Source organism: Canis lupus, chromosome 6 (assembly GCF_011100685.1).
Source record: "Canis lupus familiaris isolate Mischka breed German Shepherd chromosome 6, alternate assembly UU_Cfam_GSD_1.0, whole genome shotgun sequence".
Classification (NCBI taxonomy): Eukaryota; Metazoa; Chordata; class Mammalia; order Carnivora; family Canidae; genus Canis; species Canis lupus.
Window position 1 is genome coordinate 36,877,198 of NC_049227.1, and position 24,041 is coordinate 36,901,238.

Sequence of the window (24,041 nt, forward strand, 5' to 3'; positions counted from 1 at the left end):
ATCTCTTTATCCAATCCCATAGTAGTTCCTTTTATTAAAAATTTTTTTTTTAATTTAGTAGTTCCTTTTATAAAGACCACGTTCAGCTCTCTTTTAATGGCTGTTTATCATTGTGGTTCATGTGTGAGATACACAGTGAAATCAGGACCATTCCCTTGAGATTCTCTGATAGGCCATATAAGTCACAGTAAGGAGGAGAATACATATTTACCTGAGTTTCCAGTGATTTGTTCAGCTCTCTTGTTATTACATGGTTTTGGTTACCTGGGTGTAGCTAGGTGGTTTAAGTAGCTGTACTTAGGATTCTTAGATTAAAATGTCTGTGAGTTTCCTGAAGAATCTAATGCTAATGGTTAAAATAGATATTTCTAGAAAGTGATATATTCTATAGCAAAATCTGTTATAAGCAGTGTTCTTCACTCATTCAGGAGTTTATATGCCAGAGTGCTTAGCCTGAGTTAGAGTTTAAATGGTGTGTCTACCTTCACCATGCAGGTGTGCCAATATACCCAGTTCTCTGTCATAAAATAATTTAGCAGCCTTTTGATGACAGTATTCAAGGGAATCACTGACCCACAGCTGTGACAGCCACAGACACTCTGGAAGCAGGAATGTTCTGGTAATGCCACTGACATTACAAGAAAGATTGTCCCTGTGTATACATGTGCTAATTGTACAGCACACTTTGTTTTGTTTTTTTTTTTTTTTTTAAATTTTTATTTATTTATGATAGTCACACAGAGAGAGAGAGAGAGAGGCAGAGACATAGGCAGAGGGAGAAGCAGGCTCCATGCACCGGGAGCCTGACGTGGGATTCGATCCCGGGTCTCCAGGATCACGCCCTGGGCCAAAGGCAGGCGCTAAACCACTGCGCCACCCAGGGATCCCTGTACAGCACACTTTGAATTGTTGACACCAAAAAGAGCTTCCTTCAAAGAAAAGCAGATGTTGTGGTCCTTGCCTTTCAGGAACTCAGGTGACAAGACATAAACATTTCAGATGGGAATAAGTGCAGAATGAGTGATACAGGTGACTGTTAAAGGATTCTAGAACAAGGAGACATCAGTGGAGAACAGGCAGGTCAAAGAAGGATGATAGAAGAGATGGGGTTAGAATCTACTCTGGAGGATGGATAGAATTTGAATAGGCAGGAAGAAAAAGGGTGTGCAGGCAGTTGGAATACCGTGAGCAACTGGGTGTTAAGTTGGATGTGTGAGCAGAGTGAGGCTTCCCACCTGGGTAAAGAACTGTTCTTGAGAATAACAGGAAATATGGTTGACCCAACTTGATTAGCTAAACAAACATATACCAGTTTACAACAAAAGTGGAAACTCATAAAGAGTGGGGGCTTGATCAGATTACAGGAGGCCTGAAAACCATTGTGTTCCCTTTTTTTTTTTTTTTTTTTTTAATTTTATTTATTTGGGATGCTTGGGTGGCTCATTGGTTGAGCGTCTGCCTTTGGCTCAAGGCATAATCCCAGGACTCCGGGATTGAGTCCCACATCAGGCTTCCTGCATGAAGCCTGCTTCTCCCTCTGCCTATGTCTCTGTCTCTCTGTCTCTCATGAAAAAAAAATATTTATTTATTCATGAGAGACACAGAGAGAGGCAGAGACACAGGCAGAGGGAGAAGCAGGGCTCAAGACAGGGAGCCTGATGCGGGACTCGATCCTGGGACTCCAGGATCATGCCCTGGGCCAAAGGCAGGTGCTAAACTGCTCAGCCACACAGGGATCCCTGTGTTCTTATAATTTAAAAAAATGCTGGAAGGATTCCTTATACTTTATGAATTTTCTTATTTTTATGCAATGAGAATATGATTTTTTAATCATTAAAAAAAAAGTAGAAAAAAATGCTGTAAGGTCAGAAGAGTAAACTGATCCCTCTGTATAAGAAATACAAGTGAGACAGAAAATTGGAGTTGAGTGAATTTCAGCACTTAACTAGGCACACAAGTGAAGCCAATGAAAAGAATGCACTTCCTGAACATAAAAGTAAGCTATTGGGGTTAGTAGTGGTAGTGATGTGATTTCTAGCTAAAGTTCTTTGTGAAGATTCATAAACAAGTGAGTTCAAGGCAACTATTAGATATATAGTATCTTTAAGCTTGTTAAACTCCTTTGGTAGAATTCCACTTAAAAAGTTATTTAAAAATTAAAAAAAAAAAAGTTATTTAAAAATTAAGTGGTCACAGGACCAACACATTATCTTCTTGTGGCTAGGCAGATGACAACAAAAGGAAACAAAGGGTAAGGATCTCCGAGCACTTCCTGAAGGGAGAAGGGTTCTCAGTACATATTATTTACTATCTTTAAATTATCTGAAGGTAAAGTGTCTAGGGAATTATTTTGGGGAAAGAGCTCTGGATTCATTACTGTCGTACTATACATTCAGATGCCAGTCGCACTGCCCTACAATTTGGGCAAGCTGTTTTCACCTTTTTAAATTTTCTATTATTTTGACAGAGGTGGGGGAGCACATGCAGGGGGAGAAGGAGGAGCAGAGAGCCCAATGCGGGTCTCTGTCCCAGGACCCTGAGATCATGACCTGAGCTGAAGGCAGACGTTTAACAGACTAAGCAACCCAGGCGTCCCTATTTTCACCTCTCTAAGCTTTTGTGTCCTTGCCCACGTGTGGGATGATTTTCCCTACCTCATAGTTAGGAGAGAAGTAGTGCCACTTGTTCATCAAACAGCAGGTGTTGAATAAAGTCCAGGTTGAGGTGGAGATACATTACAGAGAGAATAAGCTGTAAGAATCAGGTGGCTTCAAGAAAGGGAAACTCCTGAGAGAGAAGGATTTGTGTTTGAAAAGGAAAGACATCTGAGAGTCAGAAATTCCTAAGGACTTCAACTGGGTCTATTCCTTTGACCAAAAAGGCTTCCCACACCAAACAGTAAATTGTTGTACCTTCTTTTTTTAAAAAAAAAAAAAAAAAAAAAATTTCCACCTTTATGTAAAAACTGCTGTGCCTTGCCAGGAGTGCAGTGTGCAGTTGAGTCCATGCTCCCAAAGGGATCTGATGGAACTAGTCAGGATCAGAAAAGGGGACCAAGTCCCATCAAAGAGTAAGATTCTTTAATAATGACTTTAAAAAGACCACAATCCGTACTGATGAAATGATGGATGGCCCTAAAGAGGTCAACACTGATTTATTCATAAATCAGCAGACATTTCGGTAAGGGGCACTATGAGTAGAACTGGTGCTATGGTGACTATGTTTAGGGCGTGCATAAGAAGCACTATAGGAAACAAGACATTTGACAAGTGCTTTCTGTGGGAAGTACAAGTGGATTTTTAGAGATGAGAACTGCTTTGTAAAGGGCAAGGCCATAGGTGGTTCCAGAAGAAAGTGGGCTTTCCCTCACCTTTGATGCTTGATATCAGGGAGGGGAGAGGGGTTATTGGCTACAGTGTCCTGATTTTGGTGGATAGGGCCTGACCCCATGGGGCTGCTCCTGAATTCCTAAGCAATACAGGATTCAGTGAGAGACATTCCTTTTCAAAACTGTACGTTATGACAAAAACAATTTATAGATACAATTTTTTATATATATTAGCAAGAACCTTTATTAAAGATTGAAAAGGATAGGTCCTTAAGATAAAGATTTCAATTCTCTAGAAAAGTAGTTTTTCTCCTTTTCTCTGCTAAAATATCTTGACAAATTATGTTGACATCTTGTTGGGAAGAAAGAAGACCAGACCTTCCTTTTTTTTTTTTTTTTTTTAAGATTGTATTTATTTATTCATGAAAGACAGAGAGAGAGACACAGGCAGAGGGAGAAGCAGGCTTCCTGCAAGGAGCCCAATGCAGGACTTGATCCTGGATCCCAGGATCACACCCTCAGCCGAAGGCAGACACTCAACTGCTGAGCTACCCAGGTGTCCTGAGGACCGATCTTCTTAACAAGCTGCCTCTGGAAGGGGAAGAACTCAGTGAGATGGCTGGATTCAGCTCTCCGAGCCTGGATGACCACTGTGGATGAGGGCTACTTGTGGTCGTTTTCTACTTCATGGAGATATAGAGGGAAAAATAACTTTAGCATAACTTTGACTCTATCACATGACCACACCCACAGATGAAGTTTCAGGTACCTGAGGGCCTATCTTGGACAGGGAGTTGCTCATCAGGATAGAAACTGAGCTCAGGGTTTGAAATTTTCATCAGTGGCCATGGATGGCAGAATCGAGGGAGCTCATGTAGTCCCTGAGTGTTCAAAAACCCCGAGACAAACCGTTCAAGAGAGTATTGATGGCAAAAGAGGATAGATTCCAAATGACCACTTGAGAGTTTCTTTAGCAGCCTTCATACCTGATCCTACAACAGCCCTTCTGGAAAACGGATAAGACTTTTTTTTAAATTTTATTTATTTATGATAGTCACATAGAGAGAGAGAGAGAGGCAGAGACACAGGCAGAGGGAGAAGCAGGCTCCATGCACCAGGAGCCCGACATGGGATTCGATCCCGGGTCTCCAGGATCGCGCCCTGGGCCAAAGGCAGGCGCCAAACCGCTGCGCCACCCAGGGATCCCCGGATAAGACTTTTTAACAGATGTAGACACTAAGAGTCAGGAGATTTGTGGAGTTAGTGATAAGCTGTCCAGGATCCCAACCTGAAATACTTTTTATATCAAGGGAGATATAAGGTATGAAGTGAGTGAGTACTAAAGTAACTCTTGGGAAAAAAAACCTGTGGCTTGTAATTACAAGCAGATCGGAGCCATCGGAGCATCCTTCTTTCCTTTCGCCTGGCACTTGGTTGGCTCACTTTCTCTATATCCAACACTGTAGCAATTGGAGAAGAGAGCCAACTGGATGTTGAGTGCACTGCTCCAGGTATTTGGACTGAGCCAGCAGTGTCCCTCTGCCAGGGCTGGGCAGTACCTGTCCTAGAGAGCACTGAGTAGATTTTCCTCTCCCAGCACCAGTATCCATCCTACAGGTGACTCCCCTCATGGCTGAGACAGTGGACTCCAGGAGCAGGTGTCATAAACCAGAATTAAAGAATCTGGCACAAAAGAAGGGGCTAGCCATATTGGCATAGGCAGCACAGCTTGAAAGCCGTATCCAGCATTTGGGAATGTTTTCAAGTTTTGAAAACAGAGTCTTCTAAATCTATCTTATCTGCAGGTCTTTGTTGATGTCTATATGATAATCATTGCTTGAAATTAACTGACAAACTCTTATTTTCTTTGTGGCTTCTTTTTTGGGGGGGGGGGCTTGTTTTTTGATTTGTGGTTTTTTAGGTGTCGATTTCTGAACAGCTTAGACTTGGACCTGTAACGACTCCGTAATCCTTAGCCTCTTTCAGTGGTTTCAGGCAGGGCAAGCATACAAATCGTTTGCTCAGTACTATTCACCAAATTCTAGATGGAGAAGCAACGATAACTTCTCACCCCATCTTTGTTCTCACTTTTGGACTCTACTGACACATTTGTGTTCTCCCTCCCACCCCGACTCCCACCCAGGTCATTGTGTCATGAAGTCTGAGACACATATTGAGAGTTTTAGAGATTGTTTATAGACCCTTGTTTAATATGATATATATATGGTATGATTTTAATTTAAGAGCAGGTCAGAATTACGGAAATTTTTGAAAATGTAAGGTGTTTAAATTCATTTTGAGCAGAGTGTGTAATCTGAGAGTAGCTTATAGTAGAAGGTTTATATTTGCAAATGAAAAGAATTTACAGGAGATGTATTGGAATACCAGGGTAAGTTTGCTGCTCCTGGCTGTGTTACAGGTGCAGTTACACCTACCACCTGGTAGTAGCTACCCACTTGAGCAAGCTCACAAACAAAGAAGTCATGGGGGCAATCCCATGAGCAGAGCAGCCCATGTTCTATGGCAGAGGCCTTCATTGTTGATTTATTGTTGTTTTTAAAGATAATACATGTTTACGCCTGCCTCCCCCACCCCTCCAATTCAGGTATAAACTATGAAACAGTTCCATTCATCCCTGTCCCTCAGCCACCCAGTTACCAGCCCATGGGCATCCAGTTATACTAGTTTCTTATAATATGCCCCTCCAAAGATACTATGTGCAGAATCAAGAAATTACATATTCCTTTTTACTTGTTTTTACGTAAGTTGATAGCATACTACACACACTGTTCTGCACCTTGCTTTCTTCCACTTAGCCAGATATCTTTTTTTTTTTTTAAGTTTTTTGTATTTATTTATGATAGTCACACAAAGAGAGAGAGAGAGAGAGAGAGAGAGAGAGGGGCAGAGACATAGGCAGAGGAAGAAGCAGGCTCCATGCACCCGGAGCCCGACGCGGGATTCGATCCCGGGTCTCCAGGATCGAGCCCTGGGCCAAAGGCAGGCACTAAACTGCTGCGCCACCCAGGGATCCCTTAGCCAGATATCTTAAGGGACCATCCATTTTGTTCTTCATAACAACCTCACTGATTACCACTACAAACAATAGGATTAACTTCCTTGTATGTATATGTAAAAGCAAGGGCTCATAATTTACACACCACTTGACTAAGCTTAATTTTTCTGACTCCAACCCGACAGCAAATTGGGCAGAAAAGGTCCAGCTCCATCTAGGCATCAGGAGGATAATAGAAGGGAAATCACAAGTCACAGCTCATATCACAGAAAGACACAGAAGTCATTTTAAAAGGGGGGGTGGGGATCTCTGGGTGGCTCAGCGGTTTAGTGCCTGCTTTCAGCCCAGAGCGTGATCCTGGAGTCCCGGGATCGAGTCCCACATCAGGCTCCCTGCATGGAGCCTTCTTCTCCTTATGCCTGTGTCTTTGCCTGCCTCTCTCTCTCTCTCTCTCTCTCTCTCTCTCCCCCTCTCCCTCTCCTTCCCTCTCCCTCCCTCCCTCCCTCCCTCCCTCCCTCCCTCTCTCCCTCTCTCTCTTTCTATCATGAATAAATAGATAAAATCTTTAAATAAATAATAAAAATAAATTTTAAAAAAGCGGGGACACCTCGGTGTCTCAGTCAGTTAAACATCCAACTCTTGATCTTGGCTCAAGTCTTGATCTCAGGGTCGTGATAAAGCAAAAAACAAAAAATGTACAGACAACAGCAACAACCCGAAAAGGCCACCAAAGCCTTATAACATTTAACCCAGAGACCAACATTCCAGCCCTTCTGAACATGCTTGGAAGGCATCATTTACTCAGTGATTATTTATTGAGCACGAGTTGCATGCCAGACCCAGCTGATAGGCCTCAGTGTACTAGAGAATGGTGCATTATTGAAGCTGTGGCTGAGAAGTGTACTCTTTAAGGAGACGGAGTTAGCCTTTAGAGCAAAACTATTCAGATGGCTAAAGTGATTTCAATTTGGCTTGCTTTCAAGAGGTAATCCTCCTAAGGCTCTGGTGAGCTGGCTTTTTATTTACCATTTTTCTAACGGGGCACAGTGCTTCAATAATAGGCTGATTTCTTAGCTAGATTAATATTTCTTGCATTTATGTTCTTGATATTTATACTGTCCATTTGCTTAGCAAATTTGTCATTTTTAAAAAATGGTCAAAGCAGAAAATTTCGTTTTAGTATTCAAATGCCAGTCTTCAGGATGAATGGAATTTTGACTGTACCATTCTTCTGGCAGAAATTAGTAATCCACTTAAAATGCTTCGGTGAAAAAATAGGCATGAATTATTGGTGCCTCCTCCACAAATGTCCTTACCTCTCCACGTCCTCATATTCAGAGGTTCATGTGGGGAGAGGGAGGCAGAGATTAGGATGCCTTAGACTGTATTGTCCCATCTTACAGGGCTCCATAAAAACCACCCCATTGGTCTTACACCAGAACTTATGTGAGTCTCCGCTTCTAACCTGAAGTGCAGCGAAGGAAGAGGCATGTCTAGAGCATGTGGCTCTTTAAGCTTTATCACTGGTACTTGTGTCATCTCAGTAGGACAGCTTAGCCTGCTTTTCAGGGCATATCTGGCTTTGCATCTGCTCTGCTCTGGTGGTCTGTCCTTAGAAACACTAAATGGGAAGAGAAGCAGGAGGGTCCATTCAGTGGTATACCTTCCAGGCAACATGAGGTCAAAATATCATTCCATTTTTCCTCTCCGTAGAATAGACCACTTGACTCTATCAGTCAAGTTTCAGACTTTTAAGATGAGTTAATCACTAGAAGGTACCTGCTTACCTCACCTAGTTGAAGCTTTATGCGGTGAGACAGTGTCTGAGGCCTCATTCATCATTCCATTCTCTGTGATTTTGTTTACCCATAGATAAAATGCTTAGCTCTCATTTGCTGTCACATTTGCAGGCTCATAGTCCCACAGCTATTGTGTTTGTACAGATCCATTGTCACAGTTATTAGCATAACACTCAATACATAGGTGGCCATTGTTGGGTTGTTCACACTATTTTTATGTACAGAGATTAGTGCTTTTTCTTTTTTCTTCTCCTTTTTTTAATGCAGGGCTTGAACTCACAATCCTGAGTTCAGGACCTGAGTTGAGATCAAGAGTTGGACACTTAACTGATTCAGCTCCTCACATTTTTACACTATTATTAGTGAATATTCTCTAGCTTTCTCTAAAAGAAAGGGCCCTAAGTATGATAGCTCAGTTTCTCTATCCTTAACCGGACTCCTTTTCCAGAAGGTTATGCTATGAAACCTGTGAGTTAAAAAAAAAAAAAAGAAACCTGTGAGTTTTATACAATAAAAATGTCTATAAGTTAACTGATACCTCACCAAACCTGTAAAATCTTCTCCTTTGTACTGGGGAGCTGAATGTCATTTAGGAAAACTACAGGAAGTGAGCTGGGGCAAATTTGTTCAGGTTAGAATGGTAGGACAGATATTTTAGAAGTGACAACTGATGGCTTTTTTACTTGTAAAATTTTTTTTTTTTTTTTTTTTTTTTTATGATAGAGAGAGAGAGAGAGAGAGAGAGGCAGAGACACAGGCAGAGGGAGAAGCAGGCTCCATGCACCGGGAGCACGACGTGGGATTCGATCCTGGGTCTCCAGGATCGCGCCCTGGGCCAAAGGCAGGCGCTAAACCGCTGCGCCACCCAGGGATCCCACTTTTTTACTTGTATGTGTTACACATTGATGGTAGGAATTAAAAATTAAACAGGGTATGTTCCACCATTAATCACAAGCAGAATCTTGTTTCAAAATACCTCCTGTTACAACTGCTGCCCTCATTCCAAATTATTTGTCATATTTTGTCTGGTTTAGTGGCCACAGACATGGTCATTTATGAACAAATATCTGTAAGAGCAGATTTCAGATGCTGCATTTCTTTTTTCTTTTTTTAAGATTTTATTTATTTATTCATGAGAGACATAGAGAGAGTGAGGCAGAGACACAGAGGGAGATGCAGGCTCCATGCAGGGAGCCTGATGTGGGACTCGATCCCGGGACTCCAGGATCACACCCTGAACTGAAGGCAGATACTTAACCACTGAGCCACCCAGGCATCCCAGACTGCATATCTTTAGCCGTGGGAGCATCCCTGATTCTCACTTGATTGACAGGTTGTCATTCTGCTTTGGGTATTGACTGGGCAGTGATGTTGCTGTGGTCAGTAATCCTTCCTGATGCCCAGGTCCATGAGGGAGTCCTGTGATGAGAATGGAAGAACATCTCCAGGCTTCCTCAGCCCTGCAGAAGTATCAGGCAATGTGTGGTTTAGTGTGGACAGCTGGTGAACAAGAATAGACATAAATAGCCTGCAACATGTGGCGGATGGTCTTGTTTTGTTGGTGGTGGTTGTTGTGCCTGACTTGTTTCAGGAAGACATACTTTTATAACACCCCAAGAGTTTTGGGTGGTTGATAACATGTTTTGAAAACATGGCAGGCCTGTTTCAAAGTCCAGTTAAACCAGATGAATATCTGCATTCTGTTGCAATGAGGTATTTGATACTTTCTGCCCTGGGCATTGTGGATCATACTCTTTCTGTGTGTATTTTCTGCCAGTGCTTGGATCAAAGTGGAACAGCTAAAGCCATACCATGCACATAAAGAAGAAATGATAAAGATTAACAAGGGGAAAAGATTTCAGCAGGCTGTGGATGCTGTCGAAGAGTTCCTCCGGAGAGCCAAAGGGAAAGACCAGGTAAGAGACTGCTTCTTGCTTTATTCCAACATCAGACTGGTTATTTTGGCATAGTAACTAACAGATTAAATATTGCCCAAACCCAAAGCTCTTTTCTTATGAAATGCCAACGGAGAGAACACTACTTCAGTTCTAGGGTATCCGCGTTTTACTTGTCAGCTTGAGACTCCATGCATGCGGTGGTCTTTTCTAGAATAGATGCTGTTCTTAGGAAAGTCACTTGGACTCAGGAGAAGTAGCTCAGCTTTTGAGTACAACACAGGCATTTCTCCTTTTATATACTAGAGATTAGGAGCATAGCTTCTCAAGTATATCCACTGCCTGGGTGTAAATCCCACTTTTCAGCTTTGGGACTATCGGCAAGTGATTTGACTTTTTTATCTGCTTCTCCAAATATCAGTGGGAGCAATAGCAGAACCTATTTTGTAGGGTTGTTGTGTGGTTAGCGTATATAAAGTGCTTCTCCTAGGGTGTGGCTTGTGTAAATGGCAGTGGCAGCAGCAGTGGCTGCTGTGGTGGCTATCATTGTTATTATTAAACTTTCAGACATCATCCCACAATTCTGCTGATGACAAGAATCGGCGTAATTCCAGTGAGGAGAGAAGTAGGCCAAACTCAGGTGATGAGAAGCGGAAGCTTAGCCTGTCTGAAGGGAAGGTGAAGAAGAACATGGGAGAAGGAAAGAAGAGGGTGTCTTCAGGCTCTTCAGAGAGAGGTTCCAAGTCCCCTCTGAAAAGAGCCCAAGAGCAGAGTCCCCGGAAACGGGGTCGGCCCCCAAAGGATGAGAAGGTTTGTTTCACCTCTGCAGCTTCTGGGATTAGTGACTTTCTTCTGTATATGAAAGAGATGAGCTCTACAGTGTGTCTCAGCTCAGAGTGAACATAGAGACCTATGCTAAGCACTGCCCTAAAGAATCCCGCAGACCAGGGGAGGGACACAGCCTGGATGCACAGGCCTGAAATAGGAACACAAGGCAGCAAAGGATCTTGCATTCAACTAGATGGTTGAGGCAGAAGAACCGTCCACCTGAGTTAGCATGCAAGGGCTGGCATTGGAAGGGGCTTAGGAAGAAAGAGAGGAAGGCATTCCAGAGACCAAGGGCCCAGCCTACGTGGGGCTTGATGTTGCCGTGGATATTCTCATTACAGGTAGAGGACAGGGAGGAGAGCAGAGAGCTAAAAGTGGGTTGTCACTGGATTGTGGAGGGCCTCGAGATCTACTAAAGCAGTATTTATTGTCATGGAGTCAATAGGGGTCCACGATCACGTTGGAACTGGGTGTCAGGGTGACAGTGTGCTCTAATCTGTATGTTAGCAATGGCGAGGGCAGAGAAGAAAGGCTAAAGCTGGTCAGAAACCAGCCAGATTTGCATTTATAAAGAGCTATTCTGATAGCAAATACTGAAAGGAATTGCCCGAGAGGCACTGCAGAGGAAGGGCTCATAATATTTAGCAATTGGTGACAGAGGAAAGGGGGAGGGAGAGGATTTCAGATTTTTGCCTGGGAAATGGTAATGCCTTTCACAAAAGCATAAATCGGGTAGGATTGGCTTACAGAGTAAGAGAACTAATTGTATTTTGAGTGTGATGAATTTGTGATGATGATGAGACGATAGGGGGCCTTGAACTAATGTCAGGGTGGGATGTAGATGTGAGAGCAAATAAGTAGAAAGTATGTTGGAGAATATGTACAAAATCTAACTGTGTGGCCCAGTGGGATTGGTCCTGAGAGAAAGTAAGGAGGGAACAGAGTGAAGGGCAGGAGTCTGCTTTGCAGGGAGAACGTCCACAGGTCAGAGTTGGAAGAAGTCATCACAGTGAAATAAAGTGGAAATCATGTACCTTTCACCTTCCTGAAAAGATTTGGGTTAAGTCTCAAAAACCAAGGATAGAGAATTCGAGGTGGAGGAGGTAGTCTGTCCCAACACAGAAGAGGATTGTTAGAACACAGTCAAGGGGTCGGGAGCCAGATAGCTGTCAGAAACAGTTGGTGATAAGGCCATGATGAAACACTAGACCTCATCAGATTAAGGCCTGCAAATTCAGACACCAGGGAGACCAGACAGGTCATGGCAGCAAGGGGAGCTGGCAGAGGGTCCACAGCCCTGACCTACCTCTGCGCTGAGAGCATTAGGTATGGCAGCAGCTGGCACTCTGGTGAGGTCATACTCTGTCTATGGGATTCCAGTCAACTTTTGCCCGATTGGTTTTTCTCAAGAAAAGCTAGAAATACAGAGTTTTATGTGAAACGTTCCAGTCTTAAACCTTACAAGCTAATTTAAAATTTTAAAATACTTTTATGTCCAGAGGAACATCTCTGGGCTAGATTTAGTGTGTGGGCTGCCACTCTGTGACCACTGTGTTAGGGAAGGTCCTTCTCACCGTCCAATGACCTGAGACAGAGTAGAGAGAGTGACTGGTGGTCAAGACAGCCCTGGCTGACAGTAAGCACAGAGAACTGCCAGCCAGAGGTAGAGAAGGTGGAGAAAACAGCCAGCCATGATGCAGGAAGAACTTCTCAGGGGGTGTGATCTAATTAGATCAAATTAAAAAAATAATAATAATAATAATTAGATCAAATTGAATTGATTTCCTGGGGATCCAGAGGCATCTGAGCTGTTGGGTTTTATACTGCTCTCCAAATTCCTATTTTCTGTTTTCTAAAGCCATGGATCTCACCAACTCCTTTGCTGGCCCTGCAGAGAAATGACATCTTTTTGGAAAAAGTAAAGTGTACAGGAGAGATGAGGAGGAGGTCTGAGTCTGAACTGTGACTCCCTAACTTGCTGCAGCTATGTGATCTTGGCCAACTACCTTTGCCTTGGTTTCCTCATCTGATCATTGGGAATAATAGTGATACCTGTCTCTCAGGTTTGTTGTGAGAATTAAATGAGTAACAAGAGCAAAGCACCAAGAATGGTGTGCCTTGCACTACACATTTGATGAATGGCTTTACATTTGTCAGTGTCTGGCAGTAGCCTGTTGTGCAGTGAGAGCGTAGTGGTTTTAGTGTAACCTGAGGCCACCACCAGGCTTACTGCAGGGACTCTTCTCAAAGGCTCCCAGGGAAAAGCAGTTTGCCCTTGAGTCTGAATTATTAATCAGGGGATAGTAACATTTCTGCTGCTATTCTTGGAGTTAGGTCCCTAGCCAAGACCTCTACTTGCTGTTTACTTTAGCAGGGTCCTTTCTAGTCTCCTTGCTTGACCCAGTCTCTAGTGAAGGATTTGTCACCTGGAGAGGAAGGAGTGTGGCCAGTGGTACAGGGTGGACACAGCCATTTCAGCTCAAACAGTTGGTCTTTATTAAGTATATTCAGAGATGTAGGGAATCTGGGCTTGGAATTTTGTGCATCTTCTGATCTAATAGGTCCTATGGTCTAAAAAGTGTTGCTGCAGTAATTGTTGTTTGGCTGTCAAGCTTCTTTCTGAAACAGCAGTAGCCTAGGCTGATAACTGAGCAGAATCCTGGATGATTGCCATTCTGAGCCACAATCCCCTGTCCCGTGAGGATTAATGGAAAAGGCTGACCTTTTGACGCAGAGACGTTAGTTTCATGGGTACAGAGAAAGGCTGGGTTCATGGCTCAACTCCAGTGTGAGAGCTGTGCTCTCATCCTCTCTCAGGGGCTCTCATTTCCAAGTCCTGGGCTGAGAAAAACTACAGCTCTAGGCACACACCACCCTGACAGAACAGAGCCATCAGTCCTATGGCTGGTGGTACAGAGAGTGATGAGGTGAGGTGGGAGTCAAAGCCTTTTGTCAGTGCCGGATGGAAACTCAGTGCTTTCCATCTCACTCTGTTTCTGTCCTGGGGCCTTAAGCAGGTCACTAGAGCTATGCTGCCCCAGCTGCAGGGGACAGATACAAAACATGTCCATTTTGGCAGGACATTCTTTGGGACAGAACTGCACTAGGCCTCTGTTTCCCCAGAGCTCTTTATTCAGAAAATGTTGATTGAGCAGCTCCATCATAAGCCAGATGTCTAGAGATAAAGCAGCATGATAGAGAGGGCCTTCTCGTGTTCACTTATTTAGTAAATAGCGAACACCTAATAATCTGCACCAGGCATGGCTCCGAGCATGGAATATGGAATAAACAAAATTGTCAAGGGTCTTGCTTTCATAGAACTTACTTATAATAGCATCAGCATCATGTTCTAATGGGTCAGGGAAAGCACCAGATAAGGTGACATTTCTGCATATGAGCCATGCTGAAGTGAGCATGTGAACCAAGTAGGTAACTGTTGGAAGAGCATTCCCAGTAGTGCAAAGGCACTGAGGCAGGGATAGGTTTGGTGTGTTTGGGGAATGGATGGAGGGCCATGGGGGTGCTGGCAAGTTGGAGACTGGTGACAGAGGAGAAAATATAATAGGACATGAATTTGGAGATTATTGTGGAGTAGGAGTTGTAGAACTTGTAGTGCCGTGTAGGCTATAATAATAAAGCCTTTAGCCTGACTGTGTGAGACAGGAAACCAGTTTTAGGCAGAGAAGTGGCATACTTCACTCTGGCTGCTGTGTACAGTCTATAGACTGCAGGGTTCCAGAACGGAAGCAGGAGGATCCCTTTTGCTGTAGTCCAAGTGATAGCTGATGGCAGGAGCTTGGATGTTAGCAATGGGGTGGCAAGAAGGGGTTGCAGATCCCCAGTTGTAAAACCATAATCACTGTTAACAGATAAGAGGATGGTAAAATCAAGAAGGACCACAAAGATCTCAGCCCGGTAGAACTGAGCTGCTTTTCTAAGACTTCAAAGACCGTGGAAGGAGCCATTTGGGCAGGGAGATCCAGAGTTCAGTGGGGCGTGTCAGGATTCCCTTTAAATATCCAAGTAGAAATGTCTGGAGGGCCACCATGGCTGGAAGATCACACATGTGGAAAGGAAGTAAGAGGTAAACTTGGTGGAGGTGACCAGAACACAGCAAGTGTAAAGTTGAAGCAGCTCCCTGCCCAGGATGGGTGTGGACCAGGCTGTTGGTTAGGAAGCGCACCCCATTCCACTGAGTCCTGTCCTGGCATCAGCCTGGGGAGAGAAAGGGGCTCTTGGCTCCCAGCCACCCTGGGTTCGAAGTCTGGCTTTGTCACCTGGTAGCTAAAACGTTTGGCACATTTCCGCATTGGCACCATGTGGCTTTCTTAGTTTTTGTTTTGCTTTGTTTTGTTTTGTTTTTGTTTGTTTGTTTGTTTTTTTGAGATTCCCTCTGAAGCCAGTACTGTTTTCTTAATGTTCGCTTATGGCCATAAGAAATTTTTTTTTTTTTTTTTGACTAGCTGACAATGCTGCATACCATAGTTGGACTTTCCAGAGACATTGGTCCTTGCGAAACTTGGGCACAAGAAGACAATTTGTTATTTCAAGAACAGAGAAGAAAGGCTTGCTCCCTATTGATGAGAATTTGCCTGGTTTTCCCCGATGAACAGTCAGAACTGTGCCTGGGGACTGATTCTGAGACTGTGGAGTTGCTAGGGGTTTTGTTTAAGGTAGAATGTAACTGAAGGAAGCAAAGCAGTGAAGAGGTGCTCCCCGATGTGGTGCAGGAAGACATCTGCTACTGAGCTGCCCTCAGTGTCCTGACAATCTGCCTTTCCCTCTGTAGGATCTCACCATCCCTGAGTCTAGTACCGTGAAGGGGGTGATGGCTGGACCGATGGCCGCGTTTAAATGGCAGCCGACTGTGAGCGAGGTAACAAGCTCTCCCACAGGCCAGGACAAGCCCAGCCTCCAAGCTGGTTTCCTGGCCTGTGTGAGGCTTTTCCTTTCCCCATTTATAAATTGCAAGACAGTACTGAGATGTTAGGGGGAGAAGTGCAAGTCTCCACCCTCGGGTGCTCACTGTCAAGTTCAATGTAACTTCTTCCAGATGCTTTGATACATCCCCTCACCCCCACTCAACCATCATTTATGATAAAGAATTATATACCCACATGGGGTTTCTACTGTTGGGAATAGGGTTGGTTTTCACAAATGTGGGATTGACCCACACATTTTTTTCACTTAATGCTATAGAGACAGCTTTCACTGTTTACACATGTAACTCTGTACCCCACGTGATTTCATCCTTGGATCAGATACCCCCGTCCCCTGCTGGACCTAATTGTGAAAGCCCTTGAAAGTCCTGCACTCGTTGCCCTGTGTTTCTGTTTATGGCAATCCTTCATGAGACAAGACACTCAAAGGTCTGCTACCAGACACAGTAGGCTAAAATCCTAAAATTAGGAGAGTCCTGAGGATTGATTTGGCTTCATCTGCTGGTTATCCAAAGGGATTGGTAAATGCTGTATTTTTAAAATACTGTTATGCCTCTTAAATATTTTCGTGAAGTGTTAGTGGAATAATTTACATGCCCACCTGAAAGAATTGTCTCCTCTTTTCCACCTGTAAACAGCTTCTTTGTAGCTGGAGCAGGGGTTGTTTATAAAAGGCTTGCACTATTGATGGGAAAGTGCTTCCAGGCATTTGTATAGTCAAGACCAGCTGCCAGGGGTGTTTCAGCCAGAGAGTGCAGTTATCAGGCAAGGTGACCTCTGGTGGAAGATAGGTTATTTTACTGAATCATTTTCTGGTTTCAGCCTGTGAAAGATGCAGATCCTCATTTCCATCATTTCCTGCTCAGCCAAACTGAGAAGGTGAGTTGGTCTTTGACATTCTTGGTCCTTCGTCAGGGGCTGGCCTGAGGGAAGAAGGTGGCTCCATGGAACCTTAACCTACGGGTCTGAAAACTTAGGCTTTACCTCTACCACTGCCCAGAGCAACTAGATAAAAAGTCACATGGAGACCCTCTCATGAATCAGGTGTTATTAAGGTTAAAAGTGAACCAAAGAAAGTATATAAGATTCAGCAGCTGTGTAGTTGAGATATTTGTAGTTGCCTTAAGAGTCCAGGGCAGAGAAGCCAGACCTTGTGAGCTATTGGCACTTGTGAGGTAGCCCATGCTGTTTGGTGAGATATATTCTCAGGCTTGTAGTACAAACAGTATCTATAAACCATCACGGTGTGAAGGGAAAGCTTCCCAGAGTATCTACAAGGCCCTAAGTTAGGCTGAACCTTGATAGGACCTGATAGCCTGTAGCTTTGAAGTTGAACAGACCTGGGTTCCAATCCTGCTTGCACTGACTAGCTTTTTAATTCTGAGGGTATGACTTCACAGGAATCTGATCCTTAATATCATCATTGGCAAAAGAATCTTGCAGAGTTGCATAGATACTTGAGAGGTAGTGTGTGTTACATTTCTGATGTGTCATCTGGAGTTGAATAAAGTCAAATGGCAAATAGGTTTTCAATGTTAATGCCACACTTTAGGCCTGATCTCTTAGGGAAATTCTAACAGAGACTAGTTAAGTGTTCAGTTTAATAAATGGTCTTTTTTCTCCTTTATTAGCCAGCTGTCTGTTACCAGGCAATCACAAAGAAGTTGAAAATATGTGAAGAGGTACGTAGGTTCCATGCTTCCCTGTTTTTTCTTTTCCACTGGGGCCCTTGCCATGGGCAGACTGACCTGATGAGTTGTGCTTCCTTTCCCTAGGAAACTGGGTCCACCTCCATCCAGGCAGCAGACAGCACGGCCGTGAATGGCAGCATCACACCCACAGACAAAAAGTAGGACCTTTGATAAAAAGGCTTCTTGTGGCTCTAGTTCTGTTAGGGAATAGGGGCTAACCCCAAGGGGTCTCTTTAAGAGTTGTATCCCAGCCATTGCTGGGACTGAATGGAAAGAAAGAGGGAAAGTTGTAATTTTTAATGAATTGCCTGAGAGTAATTTGACCTACAGTAGACCGAGGTCCTATAAGTACCTGGTGGGGTTGCCTTCAAAGCTCATTGGTGAGTCTTTGAGCAGGAGAACACTGAGTTTGGTGGTTCTCAGGCTCTCCCTTCCCTCGAGATCACCTGGAAGGCACCGACTGCTAGGCTCCATCCCCTGGAATTTCTTAGTAGGTCTCAGGTAGAGCCTGAGAGTTTGTATCTTGAACACCTTCTTGGATGTGCTGCTGCTGCCAGTCAAGAGACCACACTTTGGGAACCACTGGCTTAGGAGAACAGTGATGAAAACCCTGAGACTGGCTGTGGTGGGAGCAGACGGCGGCGGGTGAGAGGTGAATCACCATCATCCTGCCTTCCCTGGCTCTCCCTGCTGTGGCCACCCAGTCCTGCCCACGTACCTGCCAGCAGCTCTCTGCCCAGCCCAGGCAGGTGATTGAGCCTTGACTGTGGTCCCCAAAGCTTAGCTTGTGCCCGTGCACACCCCTGCCCTTACACTGTCAGTATTTGCAGTCCTATATCTGAAAGTTTTAACAAGGAACACTCTGAGTAAGGTGGCCAGGTCTGAATTTTCTATGCGTATCTCCCGAATGGTTCTTTCTCAGAATAAGAACAGTATGTCTTTTACTTTGTTCATATTTTCTGCTGATGAAATCCCTAATCTAGTTACTTTGGGCGAATAGCCCTGGATAGAGTGGAGAAGGCAGAGGCATGTTATATGCTAATGAAAGAGGAGATGAATGTCACCCACTGATTTAAGAAAGATTGTGTTGATTTTTAACAAAGACAAGGATGCGGCTGAAGGCAGAGTCCATTTCTCTCACCTAAGACCTTTGTTACCCCGTTAGTCAAGTCCTTTTATGATACGAATGTGAAGCCAACTATAAAATGAAGCAGCTGTATGGCCTGCTTGGTATCCTGGAGCACCAAGAAAAGAGAAGAAGTAATCTGCCATGATTCGAGTCGTAGGAAAAAGTTAAACTACCCAGATAGCTGTGAGTGACAAAGCTCCTGGGTTCTGAGCTTTGGCCGGAAACTTAAGTAGATGAGGGTGCCATTTGGTGAGGAAGGTGGTGGGTTCTATTTTCATCATTGGATTCAGGCTGGGACAGAGAGCATGTGAGAGTTCATATTCCAGCAGAGAAGAGGGTGATCTTTTCAGTATGAGAGCCAGTTTGCACAGGTGGCTATGAATATGACCCCAAGAGACCAGAGAATACGAAAAGGGTAACTCAGGTGAGGTGAAGGTGGACAAGCCGCAGAGAGGATCTGGAGCTGAGAGAAACCCAAGCCGAAAACCAGGACACCACATAATAAGAAATGAAGGAAGAGGCATTGGTTAGCTATATCACATGAAAGAAGCGGAGTGCAGGAACCAAAAAAGACCTTTGGGCAAGATAAAATCATCTGTAAAAGCATATAGAAATAGCAGTAGTAGCCATCAGCCCCCAAACTCTCAGCATTGCGGGAAGAAGCAGGCTACAGGAAGTGAAGGTAAACAGAACACGTGTCCTGGACCCTGAGTTCAGAACCCTGAACTCTAGTCTCCAAAGATGAGAAGCGGCCTACAGTTAGAAGGGCATGGTGGAGAACAGCAGACAGGCCAGTGGAGAGCAGTGACAGAGGTTCAGGAGAAGGCAGGAGAAGATGACTCCAGGCTTTGAAGAGGGTCAAGGCCCATCTCTGCTGACAACAGGAAGAACACAAAGGTAGTATCAGGTGTAGAGCTGGGAAGAATGAAGACTGTAGACTGTGATCCTGATTTCTACAGCTGGAGAAGTTGGCTGGCTCTGAACACATTGCTTCAGTTACTTGTCATGGATTCTGATGTGCTTTAAAGTGGCATCTGAAAGCTTGGCATTTGGGGCAACTGATCAGGAAACTGCTGCAGGAGCCAAAGACAAATGCCTCCTCTCTTGCTGTAATGGAATTATAGGCTCAGACGCTCAATCAAAGCAATAAGGGAACAAGTTGGAAAACTTACCCTAAACCATATGCGGCACACTGCTTTCTGTAGCAGGCAAAGGTTTAGAAAAGCCCTTTAAACTGAGGGACATTTCTAACCAGTGGCATAATGAGAAAAGGCACGATGTGCACACACTGCTGCTGGCTCTGCAGTGGTACTTTCAGCTGCTGACTGGAGTTTCTGGTGGATGAGGCCCCCACCCTGAACCCATCAGTATCTCTCTTTTTCAGGATAGGATTTTTGGGCCTTGGCCTCATGGGAAGTGGCATCGTCTCCAACTTACTAAAAATGGGTCACACAGTGACTGTCTGGAACCGGACTGCAGAAAAAGTAAGCATTCATGGTGGTGCTTGTCAGGCAGGGTGGGACGGAGCCTTAACCTTGGAGTTGGAGTGACTTAAGGATAGTAATCTTCCTGTTGTTTCTGCTCAGTGTTCTGCATGCATAGACTAGGAAGCCAAGTTCTTAGTTCAGGCAGGTAAAGGTATAGGTATATAAGCTTAGGATGTTTTATGTTTCTAAGATTTTATTTACTTATTTGACAGAGCACAAGCAGGGGAAGTGGCAGAAAGGAGGGAGAAGCAGGCTCCCCTCAGAGCAGGGAGCCCGATATGGGACTCAGTCCCAGGACCCTGGGATCATGACCTAAGCTGAAGGCAAATGCTTAATCAACTGAGCCACCCAGGTGCCCCAGGATGTTTGTTTTTTGTTTTTGTATTTCAACTTTTTATTTAAATTCTAGCTTAGTTAACATAGGTGGCAAAATTGGTTTCAGATGTAGAATTTAGCGATTCATCATTTATATATATTACCCAATGCTCAACACAAGAGTCCTCCTTAATACACATCACCCATTTAGCCCAACCCCTGCCCATTTTCCTCCATCAATTCTTAGTTTGTTCTCTATAGTTAAGAGTCTCTAAGCGTAGAATGTTGTTATAAAAAAATAAACATTTAAAAACATACAAAATGAAGTGAAAATTCCTCTTTCCCTGCCATTAACTGAGATAACTTACATTGGGTGTTTTTATCCTCCTTTTTTTCCTGGTGTATGCAAGTATATGTGTGTGTATATTAGTATTTCATCAACAGTGTGTAGAGATAGATTTGCTTCTCCCTTTTTAATGGCTGCAGTGTATCCTGTCATTGAGATTGCAGTAGAGCATTCCACAGTGATGGTGATGTCCAGCATCTGCACTGTCCAGGGTGTAGCCACTAGCCACATGTGGTCCTCAGCACTTGAATCATGACTAGTATAACTGAAGAATTGACTTCTTAATTTTATTTCACTGAAATGTAAATAGTCCCCCGTGGCTACTAGCAACCAGAGTGTTCAGGACAGGCTTAGAAATTCTTTTTTCAAAAAAAAAAAAAAAAAAGAAAGAAAGAAATTCTTTTTTCTTCCTTACTTTATTTATTTATTTTTTTACTTTGAAGTTCTTAACATAATGTGGTGGTCCACCACTTCAAGGGTCTGTGCATGCCCTGAAATGGAACTCCAAGTCCTAACGTGCACCTTGTAAGGGAGAGAGGCCATGGCTCCTCCCATCAAGTTCCCATCACAGAAAAGGTGAAGCACAGCAGTCTGAGTACAAGAAACTAAAGCTCTATACTCACCAGGAGCACAGGAAGAGATTAAGGAAGGACCAGCCTGTTGGGGGGCAGGCATGGCTGAGCATGTGCTTATGAAGTGACTAGGTGAGCACCCCTTGTGCAGCTAGGTACAGCTGAAAGGAGAGTGGTTGCTGAAGGAGGTGGCAGGGCTCATGGGTTTGAATTAACAGAAATGTCTTGGCAAGATAAAAAAAAAAAAAAATTTCATCCTAGTGAAACAAAGGTCTGTTTAAGAGTAATAACAGGGAATTGGTTGATGGGGAAAGGGCACTGAAGACTATGCTAAAGGGCTTGGGCTTCAGCTCCTGAGCATTGAGTACCTAAGGCAGGAGTGAGATCTCCGGTCCCATCAGCAGGATAGGTTGTGATTCAAGGCACAGTAACCAGGAAATACAGACATGTACAGTTGCAGAAGCTGGGAGAGTCAGGTTTCCCTTATAAGTATATTCCCCTTTGATAGAAGTGCCTCTGTATCTTGATTGGAAATCCTATATGTTATATAAACATGGCCATTCTTTCCAAATTAATTTATGGGAAAGCAGAACAAAGCAATTATAAACCTGGGTTTGGAATCAGACCTAAATCCAAGTCACAGCTGTCTTGCTCACCCTCTCCAGCAAGACTGTTTACCTTCCTAAGCCTCAAGAGTTCTCATCTGTAAAATGATGACAGCAAAAACAAAGAGTTTAGAGGCATGTGGGTGGCACAGTCGGTTAAGCGGCAACTCTTGGTTTCAGTTCAGGTCATGATCTCAGAATCCTGGGATCAAGCCCCACGTCTCTGTGCTCAACATGGAGTCTGCTTAGGACACTCTCTCCCTCTCCCTCTGCCCCTACTGCTCATGCTTGTTCGCTCGCTCTCTCAAATCTTTAAAAAAAAAAAAAAAAAAAAGCAAAAGATTAAATGAGGTGATGTACTTGGCACTGTGCTTATTAGCACATTTAGTAAATGTCATCTTTAAAAAGCCATGTAATGGGTGCCTGGGTGGCTCCATCAATAAAGCATCTGTTTATTGGTTTTGGCTCAGGTCATGATCTCATGGTCATGAGATTAAGCACCACGTCAGGCTCCATGCTGAACATAGACGTTGCTTAAGATTCTCTCTCCCTCTCCCTCTGCGAACCACCCCCTTCCACTCATTCACTCTGGCACTCTCTCAAGGAAAAAAACAAACATGTAATTCTTTGACAATCCCCATGTAATTTTTTTAGAGAATCTCAGTAGAAAATTATTCCCTGGTTCTTCTGGAATAGTAAATGGGAAACCCATTTGCACTTTTTCAAAAAAAAAAAAAAAAAAAAAAAATGAGATCTCTCCCAAGCAAAGTTTAAAACCTAAAAGGCTAAGGTGCACATGGACTATGATAAAGGCTCACACCCATTGAGTAGACTGGACAACTAGGACTTCCTCTGATAGAGGTGGCTCCCTGCAAATCAGTGAGATAGGAGAAAGATCAGTAAGTTATATTTAGGACAACTGATTAGAAATTCAAGGAAGGAAGGAAATCAATTAATCAATCAATCAATCGGGGATCCCTGGGTGGCTCAGCGGTTTAGCGCCTGCCTTTAGCCCAGGGCGCGATCCTGGAGTCCCAGGATCAAGTCCCACGTCAGGCTCCCGGCATGGAGCCTGATTCTCCCTCCTCCTGTGTCTCTGCCTCTCTCTCTCTCTCTCTCTCTCTCTCTCTCTCTCTATCATAAATAAATAAATCTTTTCAAAAAAAAGAAATTCAAGGAAATACTGATCTCACTTCCTACCACCTACTAAAATAAATTCCCATAGATTGAAAGGTACAAAACTGTAAGTGCTTATGGCACATGTAATAGGGAAAGGATGATATATTGATTTTATTAAACACATTGATAATTCCAAGGTTATAAAAAAATAATAAGCAAAGGTACTACATTTAATAGATTCAGTAATCAAGAGTAATCAAAATACATCAAATAAGATGATGTTGGTTTTGGCTGGTTAAATCATCAAGTAGGACAAAATTTTTATGTTTTTTATGGGTGCTTACTTGTTTTTAAATGATATACTCAGTGCTGGTGATTTGAGGCCTTGCTGATGATGATCATTATAAATTAATGCAGCTCCATTGGAAAGCTATCTGTCTACATTTATTTAGAACTTTAAAACTAGGGATGCCTCAGTAGCTCAGTGGTTGAGCTTCTGCCTTTGGCTCAGGGTGTGATCCTGGGGTCTCAGGATCGAGTCCCTGCAGGGAGCCTGCTTCTCCTTCTGCCTATGTCTCTGCTTCTGTGTGTGTGTGTGTGTGTGTGTGTCTCATGAATAGATAAATAAAATCTTTTAAAAAAAAGAACTTTAAAACTGTTTGGAAACTGTTTTATTCTACTTTCAGAGACCTAAATTTAATACATAAAAGTACTATATGTGAAGTTATTTGTTGGAGTCATTTATAATTAAAAGCAAATAGATATCTAACTGCAAGAGAGCCATTAGGTAAATTCAGGTGTATATCAATGGAATATTATAAATATTATAAGTACTATATTAAACACAAACATTATAAACAATATTTATGAAAGACTACTGTATGGGTGAATGTAAATCACACAATACCAAAGTCAGATACAAAATAGTAGGTTCACATTATTTTAATTACTTTTTTAAACACCCTGGAAAA

The 24,041-nt window shown here is 43.4% G+C and overlaps 1 protein-coding gene across 6 annotated transcripts in view; it reads left to right on the top strand.

Annotated features, from left to right (window-relative positions):
- Positions 1-24,041, top strand: part of GLYR1 (glyoxylate reductase 1 homolog) — a 35,814-nt gene that overhangs the window by 2,618 nt on the left and 9,155 nt on the right. For 4 of the 6 annotated variants that reach the window (XM_038540482.1, XM_038540483.1, XM_038540484.1 and 1 more), the window contains exons 4-10: positions 9,921-10,059; positions 10,606-10,848; positions 15,656-15,742; positions 16,629-16,685; positions 17,438-17,488; positions 17,582-17,655; positions 20,011-20,110. In XM_038540482.1, the coding sequence (XP_038396410.1) occupies positions 9,921-10,059; positions 10,606-10,848; positions 15,656-15,742; positions 16,629-16,685; positions 17,438-17,488; positions 17,582-17,655; positions 20,011-20,110 (751 nt within the window). The remainder of the gene's footprint in view (positions 1-9,920; positions 10,060-10,605; positions 10,849-15,655; positions 15,743-16,628; positions 16,686-17,437; positions 17,489-17,581; positions 17,656-20,010; positions 20,111-24,041) is intronic. The other 2 variants (XM_038540486.1, XM_038540487.1) reach the window with 1 other exon arrangement.